Below are 22,584 nucleotides of genomic sequence, written 5' to 3' on the forward strand. Positions count from 1 at the left end.
TTCCCACTGAGTTTGCCCTGCTGCCCACTGAGTTTGCCCTGCTTCCCACTGAGTTTGCCCTGCTGCCCACTGAGTTTGCCCTGCTGCCCACTGAGTTTGCTTTGGTGCCCACTGAGTTTGCCCTGCTGCCCACTGAGTTTGCCCTGCTGCCCACTGAGTTTGCCCTGCTGCCCACTGAGTTTGCTTTGGTGCCCACTGAGTTTGCCCTGCTTCTCACTGAGTTTGCCCTGCTTCTCACTGAGTTTGCCCTGCTGCCCACTGAGTTTGTCCTGCTTCCCACTGAGTTTGCCCTGCTGCCCACTGAGTTTGCCCTGCTGCCCACTGAGTTTGCCCTGCTGCCCACTGAGTTTGCCCTGCTGCCCACTGAGTTTGCTTTGGTGCCCACTGAGTTTGCCCTGCCTCCCACAGAGTTTGCTTTGGTGCCCACTGAGTTTACCCTGCTTCCCACTGAGTTTGCCCTGCTTCCCACTGAGTTTGCCCTGCTTCCCACTGAGTTTGCCCTGGTGCCCACTGAGTTTGCCCTGTGGCCCACTGAGTTTGCCCTGCCGCACACTGAGTTTGCCCTGCCGCCCACTGAGTTTGCCCTGCCGCCCACTGAGTTTGCCCTGCCACCAACAGAGTTTGCTTTGGTGCCCACTGAGTTTGCCCTGCTGCCCACTGAGTTTGTCCTGCTGCCCACTGAGTTTGCCCTGCTTCCCACTGAGTTTGCCCTGCTTCCCACTGAGTTTGCCCTGCTGCCCACTGAGTTTGTCCTACTGCCCACTGAGTTTGTCCTGCTGCCCACTGAGTTTGTCCTGCTGCCCACTGAGTTTGCCCTGCTGCCTACTGAGTTTGCTTTGGTGCCCACTGAGTTTGCCCTGCTGCCCACAGAGTTTGCCCTGCCGCCCACAGAGTTTGCCCTGCCGCCCACAGTTTGCTTTTGTGCCCACTGAGTTTGCCCTGCTTCCCACTGAGTTTGCCCTGCTTCCCACTGAGTTTGCCCTGCTCCACACTGAGTTTGCCCTGCTTCCCACTGAGTTTGCCCTGCTTCCCACTGAGTTTGCCCTGCTTCCCACTGAGTTTGCCCTGGTGCCTAATGAGTTTGCCCTGCCGCCCACAGAGTTTGCTTTGGTGCCCACTGAGTTTGCCCTGCTTCTCACTGAGTTTGCCCTGGTGCCTAATGAGTTTGCCCGGCTGCCCACAAAGTTTGCTTTGGTGCCCACTGAGTTTGCCCTGCTTCCCACTGAGTTTGCCCTGCTTCCCACTGAGTTTGCCCTGCTGCCCACTGAGTTTGCCCTGCTTCCCACTGAGTTTGCCCTGCTCCACACTGAGTTTGCCCTGCTCCACACTGAGTTTGCCCTGCTTCCCACTGAGTTTGCCCTGCTGCCCACTGAGTTTGCCCTGCTTCCCACTGAGTTTGCCCTGCTCCACACTGAGTTTGCCCTGCTCCACACTGAGTTTGCCCTGCTTCCCACTGAGTTTGCCTTGCTTGCTACTGAGTTTGCCCTGGTGCCTAATGAGTTTGCCCGGCTGCCCACAAAGTTTGCTTTGGTGCTCGTCTTCATTTCCTACGTTGATAATGCTCTCAACTCTAAACCTCAAGCTCTGGGATTATTTAAATATGATCTTATTTCAACCATTATCACTACACCTTATCATTTAAGTAAAAATATAATAGAACAAATACAGTATATTTAAATTATCCATTTCATTACTTTTTGTTAATTATTTGATTTGAATCTATAGAACAGACCTTCTGGTCAAAGGATGTAATTTTTCTCATCACTGAACATGAGCACCTTGAGTTTGCTTTGGTGCCCACTGAGTTTGTCCTGCTTCCCACTGAGTTTGCCCTGCTTCCCACTGAGTTTGCCCTGCTTCCCACTGAGTTTGCCCAGCTTCCCACTGAGTTTGCCCTGCTGCCCACTGAGTTTGCCCTGCTGCCCACTGAGTTTGCCCTGCTGCCCACTGAGTTTGCCCTGCTGCCCACTGAGTTTGCCCTGCCGCCCACTGAGTTTGCCCTGCTTCCCACTGAGTTTGACCTGCTTCCCACTGAGTTTGCCCTGCTTCCCACTGAGTTTGCCCTGCTGCCCACTGAGTTTGTCCTGCTGCCCACTGAATTTGTCCTGCTGCCCACTGAGTTTGCCCTGCTGCCCACTGAGTTTGCCCTGCTGCCCACTGAGTTTGCCCTGCTGCCCACTGAGTTTGCCCTGCTGCACACTGAGTTTGCCCTGCTGCCCACTGAGTTTGCCCTGCTGCACACTGAGTTTGCCCTGCCGCCCACAGAGTTTGCTTTGGTGCCCACTGAGTTTGCCCTGCTTCTCACTGAGTTTGTCCTGCTGCCCACTGAGTTTGCCCTGCTGCCCACTGAGTTTGCCCTGCTGCCCACTGAGTTTGCCCTGCTGCCCACTGAGTTTGTCCTGCTTCCCACTGAGTTTGCCCTGCTGCCCACTGAGTTTGCACTGCTGCCCACTGAGTTTGCACTGCTGCCCACTGAGTTTGCTTTGGTGCCCACTGAGTTTGCCCTGCCTCCCACAGAGTTTGCTTTGGTGCCCACTGAGTTTGCTTTGGTGCCCACTGAGTTTACCCTGCTTCCCACTGAGTTTGCCCTGCTTCCCACTGAGTTTGCCCTGCTTCCCACTGAGTTTGCCCTGCTGCCCACTGAGTTTGCCCTGCTGCCCACTGAGTTTGCCCTGCTTGCCACTGAGTTTGCCCTGCTTGCCACTGAGTTTGCCCTGGTGCCTAATGAGTTTGCCTGGCTGCCCACAAAGTTTGCTTTGGTGCCCGTCTTCATTTCCTACGTTGATAATGCTCTCAACTCTAAACCTCAAGCTCTGGGATTATTTAAATATGATCTTATTTCAACCATTATCACTACACCTTATCATTTAAGTAAACATATAATAGAACAAATACAGTATATTTAAATTATCCATTTCATTACTTTTTGTTAATTATTTGATTTGAATCTATAGAACAGACCTTCTGGTCAAAGGATGTAATTTTTCTCATCACTGAACATGAGCACCTTGAGTTTGCTTTGCCCTGCTTCCCACTGAGTTTGCCCTGCTGCCCACTGAGTTTGCCCTGCTTCCCACTGAGTTTGCCCTGCTGCCCACTGAGTTTGCCCTGCTGCCCACTGAGTTTGCTTTGGTGCCCACTGAGTTTGCCCTGCTGCCCACTGAGTTTGCCCTGCTGCCCACTGAGTTTGCCCTGCTGCCCACTGAGTTTGCTTTGGTGCCCACTGAGTTTGCCCTGCTTCTCACTGAGTTTGCCCTGCTTCTCACTGAGTTTGCCCTGCTGCCCACTGAGTTTGTCCTGCTTCCCACTGAGTTTGCCCTGCTGCCCACTGAGTTTGCCCTGCTGCCCACTGAGTTTGCCCTGCTGCCCACTGAGTTTGCCCTGCTGCCCACTGAGTTTGCTTTGGTGCCCACTGAGTTTGCCCTGCCTCCCACAGAGTTTGCTTTGGTGCCCACTGAGTTTACCCTGCTTCCCACTGAGTTTGCCCTGCTTCCCACTGAGTTTGCCCTGCTTCCCACTGAGTTTGCCCTGGTGCCCACTGAGTTTGCCCTGTGGCCCACTGAGTTTGCCCTGCCGCACACTGAGTTTGCCCTGCCGCCCACTGAGTTTGCCCTGCCGCCCACTGAGTTTGCCCTGCCACCAACAGAGTTTGCTTTGGTGCCCACTGAGTTTGCCCTGCTGCCCACTGAGTTTGTCCTGCTGCCCACTGAGTTTGCCCTGCTTCCCACTGAGTTTGCCCTGCTTCCCACTGAGTTTGCCCTGCTGCCCACTGAGTTTGTCCTACTGCCCACTGAGTTTGTCCTGCTGCCCACTGAGTTTGTCCTGCTGCCCACTGAGTTTGCCCTGCTGCCTACTGAGTTTGCTTTGGTGCCCACTGAGTTTGCCCTGCTGCCCACAGAGTTTGCCCTGCCGCCCACAGAGTTTGCCCTGCCGCCCACAGTTTGCTTTTGTGCCCACTGAGTTTGCCCTGCTTCCCACTGAGTTTGCCCTGCTTCCCACTGAGTTTGCCCTGCTCCACACTGAGTTTGCCCTGCTTCCCACTGAGTTTGCCCTGCTTCCCACTGAGTTTGCCCTGCTTCCCACTGAGTTTGCCCTGGTGCCTAATGAGTTTGCCCTGCCGCCCACAGAGTTTGCTTTGGTGCCCACTGAGTTTGCCCTGCTTCTCACTGAGTTTGCCCTGGTGCCTAATGAGTTTGCCCGGCTGCCCACAAAGTTTGCTTTGGTGCCCACTGAGTTTGCCCTGCTTCCCACTGAGTTTGCCCTGCTTCCCACTGAGTTTGCCCTGCTGCCCACTGAGTTTGCCCTGCTTCCCACTGAGTTTGCCCTGCTCCACACTGAGTTTGCCCTGCTCCACACTGAGTTTGCCCTGCTTCCCACTGAGTTTGCCCTGCTGCCCACTGAGTTTGCCCTGCTTCCCACTGAGTTTGCCCTGCTCCACACTGAGTTTGCCCTGCTCCACACTGAGTTTGCCCTGCTTCCCACTGAGTTTGCCTTGCTTGCTACTGAGTTTGCCCTGGTGCCTAATGAGTTTGCCCGGCTGCCCACAAAGTTTGCTTTGGTGCTCGTCTTCATTTCCTACGTTGATAATGCTCTCAACTCTAAACCTCAAGCTCTGGGATTATTTAAATATGATCTTATTTCAACCATTATCACTACACCTTATCATTTAAGTAAAAATATAATAGAACAAATACAGTATATTTAAATTATCCATTTCATTACTTTTTGTTAATTATTTGATTTGAATCTATAGAACAGACCTTCTGGTCAAAGGATGTAATTTTTCTCATCACTGAACATGAGCACCTTGAGTTTGCTTTGGTGCCCACTGAGTTTGTCCTGCTTCCCACTGAGTTTGCCCTGCTTCCCACTGAGTTTGCCCTGCTTCCCACTGAGTTTGCCCAGCTTCCCACTGAGTTTGCCCTGCTGCCCACTGAGTTTGCCCTGCTGCCCACTGAGTTTGCCCTGCTGCCCACTGAGTTTGCCCTGCTGCCCACTGAGTTTGCCCTGCCGCCCACTGAGTTTGCCCTGGTGCCCACTGAGTTTGCCCTGCCGCACACTGAGTTTGCCCTGCCGCCCACTGAGTTTGCCCTGCCGCCAACAGAGTTTGCTTTGGTGCCCACAGAGTTTGCCCTGCCGCCCACAGAGTTTGCCCTGCCGCCCACAGAGTTTGCCCTGCTCCCCACAGTTTGCTTTTGTGCCCACTGAGTTTGCCCTGCTTCCCACTGAGTTTGCCCTGCTCCACACTGAGTTTGCCCTGCTTTCCACTGAGTTTGCCCTGCTTCCCACTGAGTTTGCCCTGCTGCCCACTGAGTTTGCCCTGCTGCCCACTGAGTTTGCCCTGCTGCCCACTGAGTTTGCCCTGCTGCCCACTGAGTTTGCCCTGCTGCCCACTGAGTTTGCCCTGCTGCCCACTGAGTTTGCCCTGCTGCCCACTGAGTTTGCTTTGGTGCCCACTGAGTTTGCTTTGGTGCCCACTGAGTTTGCCCTGCCTCCCACAGAGTTTGCTTTGGTGCCCACTGAGTTTACCCTGCTTCCCACTGAGTTTGCCCTGCTTCCCACTGAGTTTGCCCTGCTTCCCACTGAGTTTGCCCTGCTGCCCACTGAGTTTGTCCTGCTTGCCACTGAGTTTGCCCTGCTTCCCACTGAGTTTGCCCTGCTTCCCACTGAGTTTGCCCTGCTGCCCACTGAGTTTGCCCTGCTGCCCACTGAGTTTGTCCTGCTTCCCACTGAGTTTGTCCTGCTTCCCACTGAGTTTGTCCTGCTTCCCACTGAGTTTGCCCTGCTTGCCACTGAGTTTGCCCTGGTGCCCACTGAGTTTGCCCTGCTGCCCACTGAGTTTGCCCTGCTGCCCACTGAGTTTGCCCTGCTTCCCACTGAGTTTGCCCTGCTCCACACTGAGTTTGCCCTGCTCCACACTGAGTTTGCCCTGCTTCCCACTGAGTTTGCCCTGCTTGCCACTGAGTTTGCCCTGGTGCCTAATGAGTTTGCCCGGCTGCCCACAAAGTTTGCTTTGGTGCCCGTCTTCATTTCCTACGTTGATAATGCTCTCAACTCTAAACCTCAAGCTCTGGGATTATTTAAATATGATCTTATTTCAACCATTATCACTACACCTTATCATTTAAGTAAACATATAATAGAACAAATACAGTATATTTAAATTATCCATTTCATTACTTTTTGTTAGTCCCCGTTCGGACAGAGTCCGAAAACGGGGACTTATGTTTTGCCCTGTGTGCGTCCGTCCGTGCGTCCGTCCGTGATCACCTGTATCTCGAACATGCATGGACCGATTATGTTCAAACTTCACTCATACATCACACATTATATGGGACATATGCACATGCATTTTTTTCATGATCCGATTAACGATAGCCGAATAGCGGCCATTTTAAGGCCGAAAATGCATCAAAATCGCACATTTTCACCATTCCGGACCCAGATCTCAGTTATGCATGGACGGATTTCATTCAAATTTGGTACATACATTAAACATAATAGAACCTTGATGCACGTCATTTTTTTTTTCGGATCAAGTTCGAAATGGCCGACTGGCGGCCATTTTGTTTTAAAGAATTCAGTTCTGGATCCGTATCCGAGACATGTCTGGATTGATCTAGTTCAAACTTCACACACACAAGGTACATCATGTCACAAATATGTATGTGCATTTGTTTCATGATCCCATTAACGATAGCCAAATGGCGGCCGCTTTAAGGCCGAAAATGCATTGAAATCGCACATTTTCACCATTCCGAACCCGGATCTCAGTTATGCATGGACGGATTTCGTTCAAATTTGGTACTTACATTAAACATAATAGGACCTTGATGCACGTCATTTTTTTTCCCGGATCAAGTTCGAAATGGCCGACTGGCAGCCATTTTCTTAAAGAATTCAGTTCTGGATCCGTATCCAAGACATGTCTGGATTGATCAAGTTCAAACTTCACACACACATGGTGCATCATGTCACAAATAGATATGTGCATTTGTTTCATGATCCCATTAACGATATCCAAATGGCGGCCGCTTTAAGGCCGAAAATGCATTGAAATCGCACATTTTCACCATTCCGGACCCAGATCTCAGTTATGCATGGACGGATTTCATTCAAATTTGGTACATACACTAAACATAATAGGACCTTGATGCACGTCATTTTTTTTCCGGATCAAGTTCGAAATGGCCGACTGGCGGCCATTTTCTTAAAGAATTCAGTTCTGGATCCGTATCCAAGACATGTCTGGATTGATCAAGTTCAAACTTCACACACACATGGTGCATCATGTCACAAATAGATATGTGCATTTGTTTCATGATCCGCTTAACAATAGCTGAATGATGGCCATTTTAAGACCGAAAATGCATTAAAATCACGTATTTTCACAATTCCGGAACCAGATCTCAGTCATGCATGGATGGATTTTGTTCAGATTTAGTACAATGTGTTGTACATATGCAGGTACATTTCGGTCATGATCTGCTTTGAATGTATATGTCACTCAAATATGAACGGAACGGGGACGTGTCATTGACAATGACTTGTTAATTATTTGATTTGAATCTATAGAACAGACCTTCTGGTCAAAGGATGTAATTTTTCTCATCACTGAACATGAGCACCTTGGGATACAGGCATGGTTAGATGCATATCATCATACAGAAACTGAATGTAAGTATTATTGGAGTGGAATGTTTCTGTCTTACTTGCTTTCCATATTCATACAATGCATTGTATATAATTGTTTGAAATGTTTTAGCAAGATTTATATCAATAATCATGACATGAAATAATTTCAAAATAGAACCCAGAGAAAACATGCAAATTTTGACCATTTTGCATGACATTTTGTATTCTAATGACATTAACCCATAATATTGGAGGCATGAGGTAAATTAAAAACAAAATTTGACTTGAACCTGCTTAAAAAAAGTTCACTGATAGTAAATCTGGATGAAAGATGCCAATGTCTAATAGGCAACTGACTGTGATGTATTGCACTGGGGAGTGTAACTTAGTGTGTAGATACTTGCTTTCTATGCTGACATTCCAAATTGATTTTTATGCAATTGTTGTCGCTAGACATCCAGTCATCTGTGGTACATGGTAGAAGTGGAGCACTCATAGGGGCAATAAATCTAGAGCTGGGTTCTAGCTCAGTCAGCAATATTGATATCAAAATGGAGGGTCTGAACGGACTACTACCAAATCTGGATCTTATTAACCTGGCGATTAGACTATGTAGAAAAGAACGAGTACCGGTGACATTGCAGAATAGGGTAAGTGAACCCCTGATGTGGATTGTCATTTGTCTTTCGTGTAACTTTAATATTTTCTTGAGGGTTTTTCACATATAATGTTGGACAAATTCAATTCAGTCTTTCGCCTACTTTTAACAATGTTTAAAATGTTGTAGCACTAGCAGTCTTTTTAAATCAGAATAGGTGGTGGCTTTCAATATTCTGACTAATTACCTAAACACATTACTACCAAATCTGATCCAATCAATCAATCACAACTTGTGTTAAATGCTTCCAAGTAAGGTTCATTCTCTAATCGGTTGTCAAATCTGGTCAGAGGACATCTTGCCTGAACACGATTACCGTAGTAACATGTACATGTACTTGTTGAGACTTACCACTAAGTTCATTGATTTTAATCAGAATGTATCAGTAAGAGTTTAGTTTCCAGATTGCCTATCACTGTTTTGTATGAAATGTATTGAAACGATTATACATTTTGATGGGGTTATCACCCAAGCATTATAGAATAGAGCTACCCCAACTCTGTAATTGAGCTTACCGATAATTCCCATAACAATTAATAAATTACAGAATATTAACATGTTCTATTGTTATGTAAATGAGCCATTGTTATTTTCCTGGGGAGAATGTTACTTGGAGACATAGCAGCAAACAAAAATAATTTTTGCCTTATGATCAGACTGATGACAGTTGTTATAACCAATGAATGCTTCATTGTTAGCATGACCCTAATAATTACTATGCGGAAAAGCTTGAAGGATTTCAAGAGAGTGCCAAGACTATGTTGTTAAACATGGCCAATCAGGCGTCAGGGAAACCCACTGGAAACCATGGATTATTTCACACATATCACATTGAAGCTATCACGTTGAAAGGTATGGAGTCCAATGCAAAGGGTAACGGATACCTGAAACTTGGCAGGTATGTTGTCTAGCCTCATTTCAGTTGTTGAACTTCATCTAACATATGGAGTAAGCTACATGTATATGATAACACTGTTATATTATGTACTGGCAATGACATGTGGTCACACCTACTCAAGACAAATTTATATTACAGCATGGGACAAATAATGCTTCTGCATTTAAGAATTTAAGCAAATCATTTAGTTTTAATTAATTTAATACACCCATATCTATCTATCTATCTATGTTCATCAAATTTAACAATTATTTTGAGAAAGTAACTCGATTTTTTTCAGCTCTTGATATGATAAATTTTAGGCAGGATGTATGACAATCAACTGGTATTGTGAAATCAAAAATAAACCAACTGTTTGCTCAAATTTCAAGCTGCCATCCAAATTTGCGAGCTCTTGTGGTCAGCTTGCTAACCCAGTATAAGAGTCGTATTTTCTGAACTTTAGCATTTTGCCTAAATCTGAGCTGGTCATTTTGTTCATATAGCCACAGTCCCTCTATCCCTCTATAGAGGGACTCTCAGCTCTATAGAGGGACTCTCAGCTCTATAGAGGGACTCTCAGCTCTATAGAGGGACTCTCAGCTCTATAGAGGGACTGTGATATAGCATACTACCATAATTCTTAATTGCAGTGACTTATGATTATTATTATAGTTTTCTTTCTTAATATATCATCTCATAACAAATCTTGCATTTATTTTATCTTTTTGTGCATTTTATTTCAGAGTACTGGAAGGTGTCTTTCGAAGCTTGAATAATTTGTTGGAACGGTTTCATCAATCGTTTTTTTTCTACCTGCTGCCTGCTACTGATCGATATGTGTCAATTGGTTTGTATATGCCACCGTTTGGATTGTTAGTTTTAGTCCCAGCATTACAAATATCCTTTTACTTGTCTGGTTATATGTTAATGAGAATGCATTGGTAAATTCTATTAGCTCAGTGCCAGTTGGGAATCATCAATTGATTGGACTTTCTACAAAGCTCCAGGGGTCTGTCCCCTGAGCTGAGAATCCAATCCTGCACTGCTATTAGTGTTTTAATGAATAGGTCTGGCACAGTTACAAAGCAGTGTCCAAGCAGATTTCTTAAATTAAAGTCAGTTTGGCATACAGGGATGATAACAGAGAAAAAAAAATACAATTTTACTTACAAAAAAATTTATCTAGAGCAAAATTAACAACAATTTTACTGTCTTCAGTCATACGTACCTTATTAAAATCCAATATTTAACATTTCATAAACTAATAGACCCTATGTCTAAAATTTGAGGTCCACCAGGTGCCAGTAAAATCTATTATCTAGGTAGTTAAGTGCCCTCTATCTCCAGTTCTATTTAATTCAACATGAGTGAATCATAAATAGGCTGACTGAAAATTGACCAAAAATACTTTTTAAGAAGTTACGAAGTCATGATGTTGTTGATAATCAAAACCCTCACACCCATCTGAAAATATAAATCTAGATAAAATTGGAAAAAGAAAAAAAAAAGATTTTTCTACTCTTTTCAACCCTTTTCTTCCTGAGTGTTTAAATTGGTCAAGAGTGAAAAAATACAATTTACAGACATTGAAGATAATAATAAAATACAAATAAATGCGTTGATATAAAAGTACAAAGAAATAATTTATTTAGAAATTTGAGAAACTTCTATATTTCTACCATCTTTCTTTTAGGGCCATTGTTGCCATGGCAGCATAATGCATCCTGGGAAAAGTTATTGTTTTTGACTCCCATGTGCGAAGCACAAAATGGGAGTCTTTGCAGTTAGTGTGTCTGTATGTGTGTCTGTATGTGTGTGTGTATGTGTGTATGTGTGTGTGTGTGTGTGTGTGTATGTGTGTCAGACTGTTCCACTGCTATCTCAAGAACCATACATCGGTTTTTGATGAAACTTGGTGCATAGATGCTCTGGGCCAATGCGCAGATTTGATTAGGTTTTGGTAAAAATCCATGCTCGTTAATTACCTAATTTGCATGATAATTAGCTAATTTTTAGCTGTTCTATGACTGTTCCACTGATATCTAAAGAACCACTCATTGGATTTTGATGAAACTTAGTACATAGATGCTCTGAACATATGCGCAGATTTGATCAATTTTTGGTAATAATCCGTGCATATTAATTACCTAATTTGCATAATGATTAGTCAATTTTCGGTTTTTCCACTGATATCTCAAGTACTAATCATCACATTTCAATGAAACTTGGTACATAGATGTCATACGACACTGCACAGACCTGATAGTTTTTATGGTAATATCAGTACATATTAATTACCTAATTTGCATAATTAATTAATTTTCAGCATTTGATATAAGTAGTTAGCATTACATTTCAATGAAACTTGGTACTTACATACTCAAGGACTATGCAGAGATTGATTGTTTTCGATAAATATTTGTGCATATTAATCACCTAATTTGCATAATTAGTTAATTTTCAGCTTTTCCACGGGTATCTCAAGTACTAATCATCGCATTTCAATGAAACTTGGTACATAGATCCTTTAGGACTATGCAGAGACCTGATTAGTTTTAGGGTAAATAATTGTGCATATTAATTACCTAATTTGCATAATTAATTTTCAGCTTTTCTACTGATATCTAAAGTACTAATCATCACATTTCAATGAATCTAGAATTATGCAGACCCAATTAGTTTCCGGTAAATATTTGTGCATATTAATCACCTAATTTGCATAATTAACCAACTTTCACACTGATATCTTAGGTACTATACATCACATATCAATGAATGTACATGGATGCTGTAGGACAATAGACAGACCTGAATAATTGTGGGTTAAAATCTGTACATATTAATTACCTAATTTGCATAATTAACCAATTTTAAGCTTTCACACTGATATCTAAAGTACCGTAAAAACTCCAAAATTTCGACCGGTTTTAAATAATTGGTGTTAGAAATGTGACGTGTTTTTAGAGTCAAAATTAAGGTGCATTTTCGGACGGTCGAATTTTTCAGAATAGAAATCAGCAAAAAAAAATGGGGATGATAGACAGTGTGCTTCATTAGTTTTTAAAAAATGCAATGTCCGTCAATTGACGTTAACTTCCTCATGTTTCACGGTAAAAGCAAAGGTCGTGGCCGAGTTGTAACTCAAAATCTAAACAAAGCCATCAATCAGTGAGTATTAAGACAAGCAAAACAAAACATCAAGACGCGGAGAAGAGGTCAGCACAAAACTAATAGGTCAAAAGACAAAGCTGTCTCGCACTACCTAGGAAAACTTGCGAATATTCGAAGTACAGGTACCCATTGGACAAAAGATACATGGAAGTTTAGCAAACGATCTCCCCGACCCAGTGCAATGTATCCGGTTAGAATCAAAGCTCACGTGTCCCTTATTTGAGGGACCAAATTCTGCTGTAAATTCGCCCTTGGATTAAAAAATAAAATGGGATTTAAGAAAATAAAATGGGACTTTTAAGGTGTATTTTGGCGTCATTTTTCGGACATTTCAATCAATCCTGCCGGCTAAAATAGAGTCTAAGTTTTACCGTAGTCATTGACGTTTGTCTATTCAAGAGTACACGTGTATGATTTTTATCGTGACTAGCGTGAGCGGGTAAGCTTCCTTTCGAGAATGAGCTGTTATCACTGTGAACAATGTTAAATTATTCTTCAGATGACCAGTTTATTTTTTAAAAACAACTAATTTTTTTATTTAAAAAAAATCATGCCGTTTTCGCATCAAAATCCAAGCCAAAATATCGTACTACAACATCAATCTCTTCCGCATTGCGTTCAATAACATTAACATATTTAAATAAGCTATGGTAATTTGAACACGTTGGCATCATCCAGCTTTTTGATTGATTAATTAGCGATTTGACCTATTTGACCTAAGAGAACATGGCGGATACCGTACAGCATCAAACGTTTATACGAGACCGGAATCATTCGCTTACGATGAAACTAAGTTGACTTTTATTTGTATTTCATAACCATTCAACAAATTTATTTTGTGTACATTATTATAATCACTACTGAGTACAGTAATAATCAACAATTCAGAAACGCAGCATGCCGAGGTTTTTGTGTTCGTTTTTATTTGAAACTTCGTTTATTTAGAATATATTTTCGTTACCAATAAAATAAAAATCTCTCAGTCAATCAGAAACCCGGATTCATGCCTTTGAGGAAGGTCCCGTTTGAACGCTCACATCGGGTTTTTTTTCGTTTGGGGGAAAACTAAAACTGGTCGCAATTTTCGAATAAGAATGAGTCGGAAATTTTTAGTGGAGTCGAAAATTTGGAGGTAAATAAAACACCGAAACCCGGCAAATAAATAGGCGGTCGAATTTTTAGAGGGGTCGAAATTTTGGAGTTTTCACGGTACTAATTATTCCATTTCAATGAAACCTAGTACAAAGATGCTCTAGGACAATGTACAAACCTAAATAGTTTGGGGTAAAAATCTGTTCATATTAATTCCCTAATAAGCATAATAATTCATAATTTTTTGGTTCTAATCACATTTCAATTAAACTTGGAGACATAGATTTTCTGTTACATTGCGCAGACCTCATTAGTTTTACACTCAAATCTGGTCATATTAATTTTCTGATTTGCATAATTACTTTTCAGCTAAGTAATTTCGAATTATATTTAATGTGTCTCCAATACTCTCAGCACATGGGAGTTCTTTCTAAGCTTTCTTTGATTGTATATTATATGGCTTCCAGCTGACACAGAAATTTTGGGTGAATAATTTTAATTCTTAATATTTCCTTAATTTGAATACGTGATTGCTCTCTGGATCACCATGACAACAGTGAGTGATGATGAGAATGTTGGTGATAAGGTTGAGAAGAAGACAGAGGTGTCTACTGATAAAAAGGAAGACAAGAAGACAAGAAAACGGGTAATGACTTGTCTCATGTGCACACAGCACTCATTTATTTTAGATATTATTGAAATCTGATGTAGGTGGATGCTACATCTGTTTTTTTTTGTTCTTGTATCTAAACTCTGATTTCTCTACCATCTAACATGTTTTGGTGAGAGGCAGCTGAATTACAATACAGAAAACAGATAATGCACTCAAGGTGCATCTGACTTTAAAGGCCCATGCATTATGTCAAGAGTATTTAGAATGCAGTCAAAATAAAAGACAGGTGTGTGTGTGTACAGTACATAGGTCGTATCATATGTCAGTGTCACACGCAACGTAATATTACCGTAATTGGTATAGTACAGGTGTGATGGTTCAAATACCAAAATGGCAACAGTAACAGAAAGACTTCCCTGACTTCCACGGAGTCAACAGATGAGGTTTCAACTGGTACTGGTATTATTATACTCTGCAAACATCAAGTACAATAACTCGGTAAAACTCCAAACCTCCAATAACTAGATACTTAAACTCCAACACAATTCAACGAGATCTTCGATCTGAACTCAGTGCTGAACAACTCCCCTATATGTACTCACACTGTCTATAAATAGACCATTACATCAGCATACATAATGAGTCTGGAACTTACTACAAATTTCTAGAATGTTCCATTACCTTCTATTGCCTCCTACCTATTCAACCAGCTTCTAAAAATTCCACCCAGACACAGTACGGTTCTAGAACATTCTCAGTCACACGGAAGTGGTAAACAAGTCTTATGCGACATGCCTCCCCTCTCAAGAATATTATAACATATAATATTACATGACTAGCAACGACGTCAATGATACGAATACGATAACAATTTCAAACAAAACAACAATACAATATATCAAACCGAACTGAATAAAGCTCTGAGTACAAAAATTCGAAAATCACATACAGTAGAATATAATAAAATATAAAATACAGTCATAAACGAATAACATTCTACTATACTGTTCAAAAGTTCTTCAATCCATCAATCTACTCAGGTAGTCCGCTACCACATTGTCCCGTCCAGGAATATCCTCAACACGATAATTATATCCTTGCAGAGTCATCGCCCATCTCATCACTCGGTCATTTGCAAACTTGGCTTTATCCATGGTCGACATCAGTAACGTGGGATGGACATTGTGCTGCTCGATGACCAACACCCTGACATACAAAACACCGGATACTACTGCCCTGTCCCACATCGGTATTACCAATGGCAGTGTCATTATCATTACGCCTCACCTGGTTCTTCGTGGATAACTGTCGATCATGTGCCACTAGGTACTGCTTTGCTATTATCACCAACTCATCTAAATTTTTGAGTGCTCTTTCCTTAAGATAAACTGCAAGATCTTTTGTACAGGCACCAATAAACTGCTCCTTCACCATCAAGTCGGTAACACCATCATATGTTGCTGCAGTGCCTGACAACTCACCCATTTAGCAAAATAATTCTTAAGCCGCACAATTAACTGGTCAGGACTCTCGGAACTTCCAGGTTTAATTTCACGGAATCGCTTCCTGTACCCATCCTCTGTGAAATCGTATCTTGTCAACAGCGCCACCTTCACACGATCATAGTCAACTGCATCAGTGTCGGACATCCTGGAATATACTTCCAGTGCTCTACCAGTCAACAGCGCACTCAATTTTGTGGCCCATCCATCTCTATGCCAACTCGCATTCGTTGCAAACCTCTCAAACCGCAATAAATAACTATCAAGTTCGTCCTTACCATCAACAAATGCAGGCAACTTTGGTGACTGTGCATCACTGACCACATTTCATTGACCGCCAAAATCAGCCTGTTGGAACCCCGGCATAGCTGCTTGCAGCTCTAATTTCCTCAACTCAAATTCTCTTTTCTTTTCTTCCGCTTCCAATCGTAACTTTTCCCTTCTTTCCTCTGCTTCCCTTTCCTTTTCTCGCTGTTCTGCTTCCATTCGCAATTTCTCTCTTTCACCTGCTTCCGCTTCCAGCCGAAACTTTTCCTTTATCTCCATTTTCCTCACCTCTGCTTCTATTTCCATTTGTGCCTTTCTCTCTTCCCTCGCCGCTTGTCTCTCAGCTCGCTGAGAACTCAGTTGCTCCAAAATAAATTTCCTTTTGTCTTCTCCAGTCATTCCCAGTTCATCCGCCCACTCCATCAACTCTTGTTTCGACATATCTATTATCCCGCTGGCCATGTTGTCTTCTATGTCTTCACTGTTCCCGGACGAGCCCCCAGTTGTCACACGCAACGTAATATTACCGTAATTGGTATAGTACAGGTGTGATGGTTCAAATACCAAAATGGCAACAGTAACAGAAAGACTTCCCTGGCGGCGATGATAACATACGAACACGGAGTCAACAGATGAGGTTTCAACTGGTACTGGTATTATTATACTCTGCAAACATCAAGTACAATAACGTGGTAAAACTCCAAACCTCCAATAACTAGATACTTAAACTCCAACACAATTCAACGAGATCTCCAATCTGATCTCAGTGCTGAACAACTCCCCTATATATACTCACACTGTCTATAAATAGACCATTACATCAGCATACATAATGAGTCTGGAACTTACTACAAATTTCTAGAATGTTCCATTACCTTCTATTGCCTCCTACAGTGTTCTATTACCTATTCAACCAGTTTCTAAAAATTCCACCCAGACACAGTACAGTTCTAGAACATTCTCAGTCACACGGAAGTGGTAAACAAGTCGTATGCGACAGTCAGGATCACTAAATTTTGAGTTATTAGGGTCTGCTGGTTGTCATTGTTGTCGTTGTTACTACACCTGCCAACAACACAGCGTTTCCCCATGATAACGATCGTGGTAACTCGTTTTATATGATGGTAACTCGTAAGAATTCTCGATCGTGGTAACTCGTGGTATATGTTTACTAAACGCGTGCGTATGGAAAATGATAAACAATCCTGTCTGCTAGCTAGTTCATGCTTTATGCTCCCGTTGGTGGCGGCATTTCGGCTACACTTGTAATGCCGAAAAAACTCGAAGGTGACTGGAGAGGGGCGTGGCCCGATTTCGGAATATCATTGACTGTTTATGTTTACCCAATTTATATACCATTTTCACTTGATTTTGTTTCATAATGTTGTTTATAAATAAATTTTGCACAAAAAAGTAAATTGTCCCAATTCTGTTACACTTTAACAATGAGTCATTGTACTTGAAATAGTTTATCTACTGTTATTGTGCATATTCAGCTTAATTGAAATTGTATGAACTGAATAGGTCTTTAATCACTTTGTTTTACTCTTTATTTAATGGGCACATACATGTATGTGTTGAAATTAAGGACTGAATATTTAAATTCTGATTTGATTTTCTTTGACTAGGAAGCTCCTAAGATCACATTTAGTGCTGTGATACCAACTATTTTAGTGTCTCACTTTACCGGACTGTTGCTGTTCTGGAGCCCGGAAACCTGTGCCAGATGGGCGCATGTGTTCTCACTGGTTACCATGGAAGCTGTAACCACCGGATTATTAGCATATTTTATTGGTGCTACATTTTTACCTTATCTCACAAGAAGGTAAAGTTAATGAATTATTTATACAATTCATGACATGTTGTATTGTAGTCCATTTTGAAAAAACATACACAGTTAAAATATAAGTTAAAAAAAACATTTGGAATGAACACTGGCAACACCTCCAAGCATGGAATACCTTGTTTTTTAGTTGTTCCATGGCTTAATCCCTTTAGCAAATAAAAGAAAATGCTCAGTTCCTCAATGATCAAATGACCAGCCAGCAACTAACTGAAAATATTGCTGCTGTTACCGGTACTGTAATTGCATTAATTATTCAGAGAGAGATTTTTAATTTTCCTGATATATGAAATCCGCCATTATATATTGATGTGAACTGACATGTGTAATTACCATAAAACATGTGAAATTAGAACTATTGAGTAGTGAGTATGATCAAAATAGTGAAATTATGTACTTAGTGAAAATATATAGTTAAGGTTAGCAACTAATCTAATAAAAAGACCCTGTTCATCTATGTGTCCGTCTGTCTGTCTGCACATGTGTTTTGAACATGCCTAGATTGTTTTTGTTCAAACTTTACACGCACAAACATCACATATGTACCTGAATTTGTTTTGTGATTTGGTTCAAGATTGACCAATGGACGGATGGTTCAGTCCTAAAAATTACTGCAATTCCAAAATCAGATCCTACCTTGGTCCTGCTTTATCTAATTTCATCCCAACTCGGTATATACACTGGGCATACTATGACCTGAATGATTTTGTTTGTCAGATTGGAATAAAAATGACCAACTGGTGAACATTTTATGTTTTTTGACATGCTTGGACTGATCACATTAAAATTTAATACATGCATAACCGGTATATACCATGTCACATATGTACACATCCATTAAGACAATTGTTTCACAATCTGATTCAGGATGCCCAACTGGCATCAATTTAAAACAAATCATCAAAATCAAGCTTTTCCACCATTCCAGAACTGGATCTCAGTTGTGCATATTAAAATTTTGTTCAAACTAGGAACATACATTCAACATGATGATACAATGTACTTTGGGGCATGTCATTTGGTTTTTATATACGACTCCAAACAGCCGACTGCTGGCCATTTTGTAATCAATGCTATTCTCTTGTAAGGCCAAAAAACAAAAAAACAAACTTATGTTGCCCTGAAATTGAAAATTGAAAAAATTAGGTCGGTTGGTCGGTCGGATTTTTTTTTCTTTCTTTTTTTTTTAACTCGTGAAAACTAAGGGTATCGTAAATAGCCGAGGTATAGGGAAAAAAACGCAATCCGATATTTCATATTTTTCGGTCGGGTCGCCAAGGGCAACAAAACAATTTTTTTGGGGGCCTAATAGGACATTTATATAAACTTACATTGAAAACTAACATGGACTGCCATTTCATATTTTGAGAATCAAAGTCAACTTCAGACATCATCTACAAAATGCTCTTTTTAACATTAAAATTTCAAATTTTTTTTATCACTAACTTGAAGCAATTCACATATCACGTTTTGTTTAAATAAAAATGAATTCATTGAAAATTACAAAAAATGTGAACAAATATTGACCCTAATTTGAGCAGAAAAAAAATATTGGTGCTCAAAAGATTGAGGTAAGTCAAATCTCCACAAAATGAACTTTTTTTCACATATTTTTTTTAATATTTTTACATATGAACAATGTAAAATTTAACATTGTCGGCTTCACCTGCTTCACTACATACTCTCCTGTTTTCAGGTCAATTTCTAGGGCTGAACCAGAAGCTAAAGATGAACTCCTTGCCAGCTGGCCATTACTGAAATGCCTTGGGTTGATATGGCATGGTGTTCTAATGGGTGGACTTGCTATGATGAACTTCTCGTTGGGATACTTGTTAACTTTGGTAACTGTGCCTGTTTATTGCTGTGTCAAACCAACTAATAGAAGGTATAGTTCTCACCATAGAAAACAATTGCTATGTTCACACAACAGCATTCTATCGAGTCAAACTACTACTCCTCCTATCAATTAACAGGAAATTATCTTCAATGCATTTACATGGTTGGGCTGAACGAAAGCTGAGATCCGCCCGAGTTCAATCCAGTTTGTTCAGAACAGCCCTTCAATTACTTAGTATGAAAACAACCTTGCTGAAAATGATTTTTGTGCCATGCTTGTGTTGTTGTTTCTTTACATGGCACGATGCATGCAGAATATACTCTCCTTGAAAAACAGGTACACTCAAAGTAGACGAACAATGATGCAGCAAATGATTATTGCCCAACGTCACTGTCGAACAGCTCTTATTTTTGCAATCATTGGTGCTACCATTCGTTCATCTACAGTTGTTCGCACAGTTTGACAACATACACGTAGTAGTCGTTTGTGGGACGAGATAGTTTCGTTCCAATCGCTGGGCTCAGATGGTATTGGAAATAATATCTTTAACTTGATATTTCAAAACCAGCTTGTATTTGCTAAAATTCCACTCACAAACCTAAGACTTGCTTTAGTTATTCTGGTATATTAAATCAAACAAAGTTTTGAATTTGAAAGGAGATTGAGCATGTTATCTTGCGTAGCCAGTGATCATGATTTTGTGATTGATGTATCAACACAGAAACATGCAAGTGGGTATTCTGCTTAGGCAAATAAACAACAACATTACCCTTAAACTGTGATATTCCAAATACACTATCACCTAAATTATACAATTATTTACAACATATGTACACCATGTATAAAAGAGCTGTTTGTATATTAGGGATACAAACATGCTGCATGGTAACTTTACTTGTAATGATTTCATTCATTCTCTGAATTTAAAGGAAAATTTAAATTTAAAAATTGAAATTAACGAAAATTATGTCATTTCTTTATAGAGAAATATTTAACATGGTATTCATTTGTACTTTGTCACAGGATTCATCGTCTTATCCAGGCTGTCTTGGTGTTACTTGTGAGTCCAATGTCTCTTTTGTTTATATTAATGTTGTTTTACCACACAACTGTACTTGAATCTACCGATGTATGGACATTACTAACAGATGCCGTATACACTTCGAGATCGGCGTTATTTGACTCAGTTGTTAACAGTTACATACATGGTAATTGGACGTACCCGCTAGCCGCTCTTCTTATTTTCCCAAACTGGCTGATGTTTTGGAGCGTACTATGGCAGAATCCATAGTGTCTGTGTGTGAACTGTCTATGGGGATATTACGGACACGCTAACTTGGTTTACCGAGACAAATACTGTAACAATACTAGCATGTGAAGTGGTCTGCGCATGACACAATTTCATTGGTATCTTGTTAGAATGATAATAATAGTTATATTTTAATTGTGTACCAACTTTCGGATAGTACAAAATTCTGATTTTGCTGTTTTTCATATTTTTAGCTCCGCTGTCGACTTTGTCGAGTGGAGCTTATCATATGAGTGATTGTCCATCGTCGTCGTTGTCCGTGTCAATGTTTTATTTTTTCGACTTCTTCTTGAAAACTACAAGCCTGAATGCTTTGATACTTGGTGTATATGTACCTTGGGTAGACCTCTCTTAGGTTTGTTCATTTCATGTTGATATCTTCAATTCTCTAATTTTGGTGAATATTTTTGTCATTTTTGGTAAAAAGTGATATTTTCGACTTCTTGTTAAAAACCGTAAGTCCGATTGCTTTGATATTACATATATAGGTACTACATGTGGACCTCTCTCAGATTTGTTCATTTTGTGATGATATCTTCAATTCTCTAATTTTGGTGAATATTTTTGTAATTTTTGGTAAAAAGTGATATTTTCGACTTCTTGTTAAAAACCAATAGTTCAATTGCTTTGATATTACATATATAGATACTACATGTAGACCTTTCTCAGATTTGTTCATTTTGTGATGATATCCTCAATTCTCTAATTTTGGTGAATATTTTTGTCTTTTTGGTAGAAATTGATATTTTCGACTTCTTGTTAAAAACTGTAAGTCCGATTGCTTTGATACTATACATATTGTTCTTTTTCTAATGATGTCTTCAGTTCTTTAATTGAAATGTGCATTGCTAACAGCGGAGCTATCTCAGCCGATAGGCTGCTTGTTTAACCTTAACTATACAAATGTGCTGTATTAGTTCATGATCCTTGACACAATCTGATGTCGTTTCAAATATCAAAATCGGCCATATCTGAGTGATATCAAAAATATACTTAGTTTAATTCATGGCACAGTGAGTCATTTTGTTCATTGGTGTTCACTAGAAAAAATGCTGCTCCATGGGCAGCTCAAGTATTGACAACATTGCAGTGCCAGTAAAACAGTTTTCAGCCAAATCACACCGAAGGCCAAATTGGCAAATTTACCTTCATGCAAAGCAATACCTCATTGTATGACTTGATTTTGACTTAAAATTAAGACAACTACAACGTAAGCAAAACATGTAAACACTATGAAATTTTGCGTTTTTTTAACCCTGATGCGTATCAAAACTAGTCTACCAACTCATAAACATCCAGTTCCTGCCATGTAAAGATTAATATCGGGAATTATGTTCATCTTCTAGTTTTAATATGGGAAAAAAAAGCGTGTACCAATATGCTGACATCGCTAATAAATCTTGTCAAAATGGTATCGTTCATGTTAAAGTGGTCGATCGTAAAACATGATATTTCTGAATCTTAGGGGTTCATAACAATTCAAGTCAACTATACAACAACTACTGACTTTATTCGATACACCAGCATAAAACAATGCTTCATTTTTTGTATATAAATGAATTTTTGTCAACACTGAATAGCGTACTTTGTCATTTCAAAACGTCGCCATTTGCATTTACGATCGAAAACATCCATAAAAATCGCCCAATTTAACATTAATAAAATGCAGTGTGACAAATAACAAATCAGCCCACCAATTTTTAGTTACTGTAGAATACTTTATTTTCGCTTGGAATTATTTTCGCCATTTTCGCTGAAGGGATGATTCAAAAATTAG

The 22,584-nt window shown here is 40.8% G+C and overlaps 1 protein-coding gene across 2 annotated transcripts in view; it reads left to right on the top strand.

Moving 5' to 3' along the window:
• Positions 1–22,384, top strand: part of LOC102801754 (GPI-anchor transamidase component GPAA1-like) — a 48,889-nt gene extending 26,505 nt beyond the window's left edge. For both annotated transcript variants that reach the window (XM_085499927.1, XM_085499928.1), the window contains exons 6-13: positions 7,576–7,677; positions 8,089–8,285; positions 8,992–9,191; positions 9,917–10,070; positions 13,963–14,082; positions 17,447–17,643; positions 19,358–19,546; positions 20,522–22,384. In XM_085499927.1, the coding sequence (XP_085356053.1) occupies positions 7,576–7,677; positions 8,089–8,285; positions 8,992–9,191; positions 9,917–10,070; positions 13,963–14,082; positions 17,447–17,643; positions 19,358–19,546; positions 20,522–20,789 (1,427 nt within the window). In that variant the 3' untranslated portion in view covers positions 20,790–22,384. The remainder of the gene's footprint in view (positions 1–7,575; positions 7,678–8,088; positions 8,286–8,991; positions 9,192–9,916; positions 10,071–13,962; positions 14,083–17,446; positions 17,644–19,357; positions 19,547–20,521) is intronic.
• The last annotated feature ends 200 nt before the right edge of the window (positions 22,385–22,584 follow it).

This window comes from Saccoglossus kowalevskii, chromosome 6, assembly GCF_978046115.1.
Source record: "Saccoglossus kowalevskii chromosome 6, keSacKowa6.1, whole genome shotgun sequence".
Lineage (NCBI taxonomy): Eukaryota > Metazoa > Hemichordata > Enteropneusta > Harrimaniidae > Saccoglossus > Saccoglossus kowalevskii.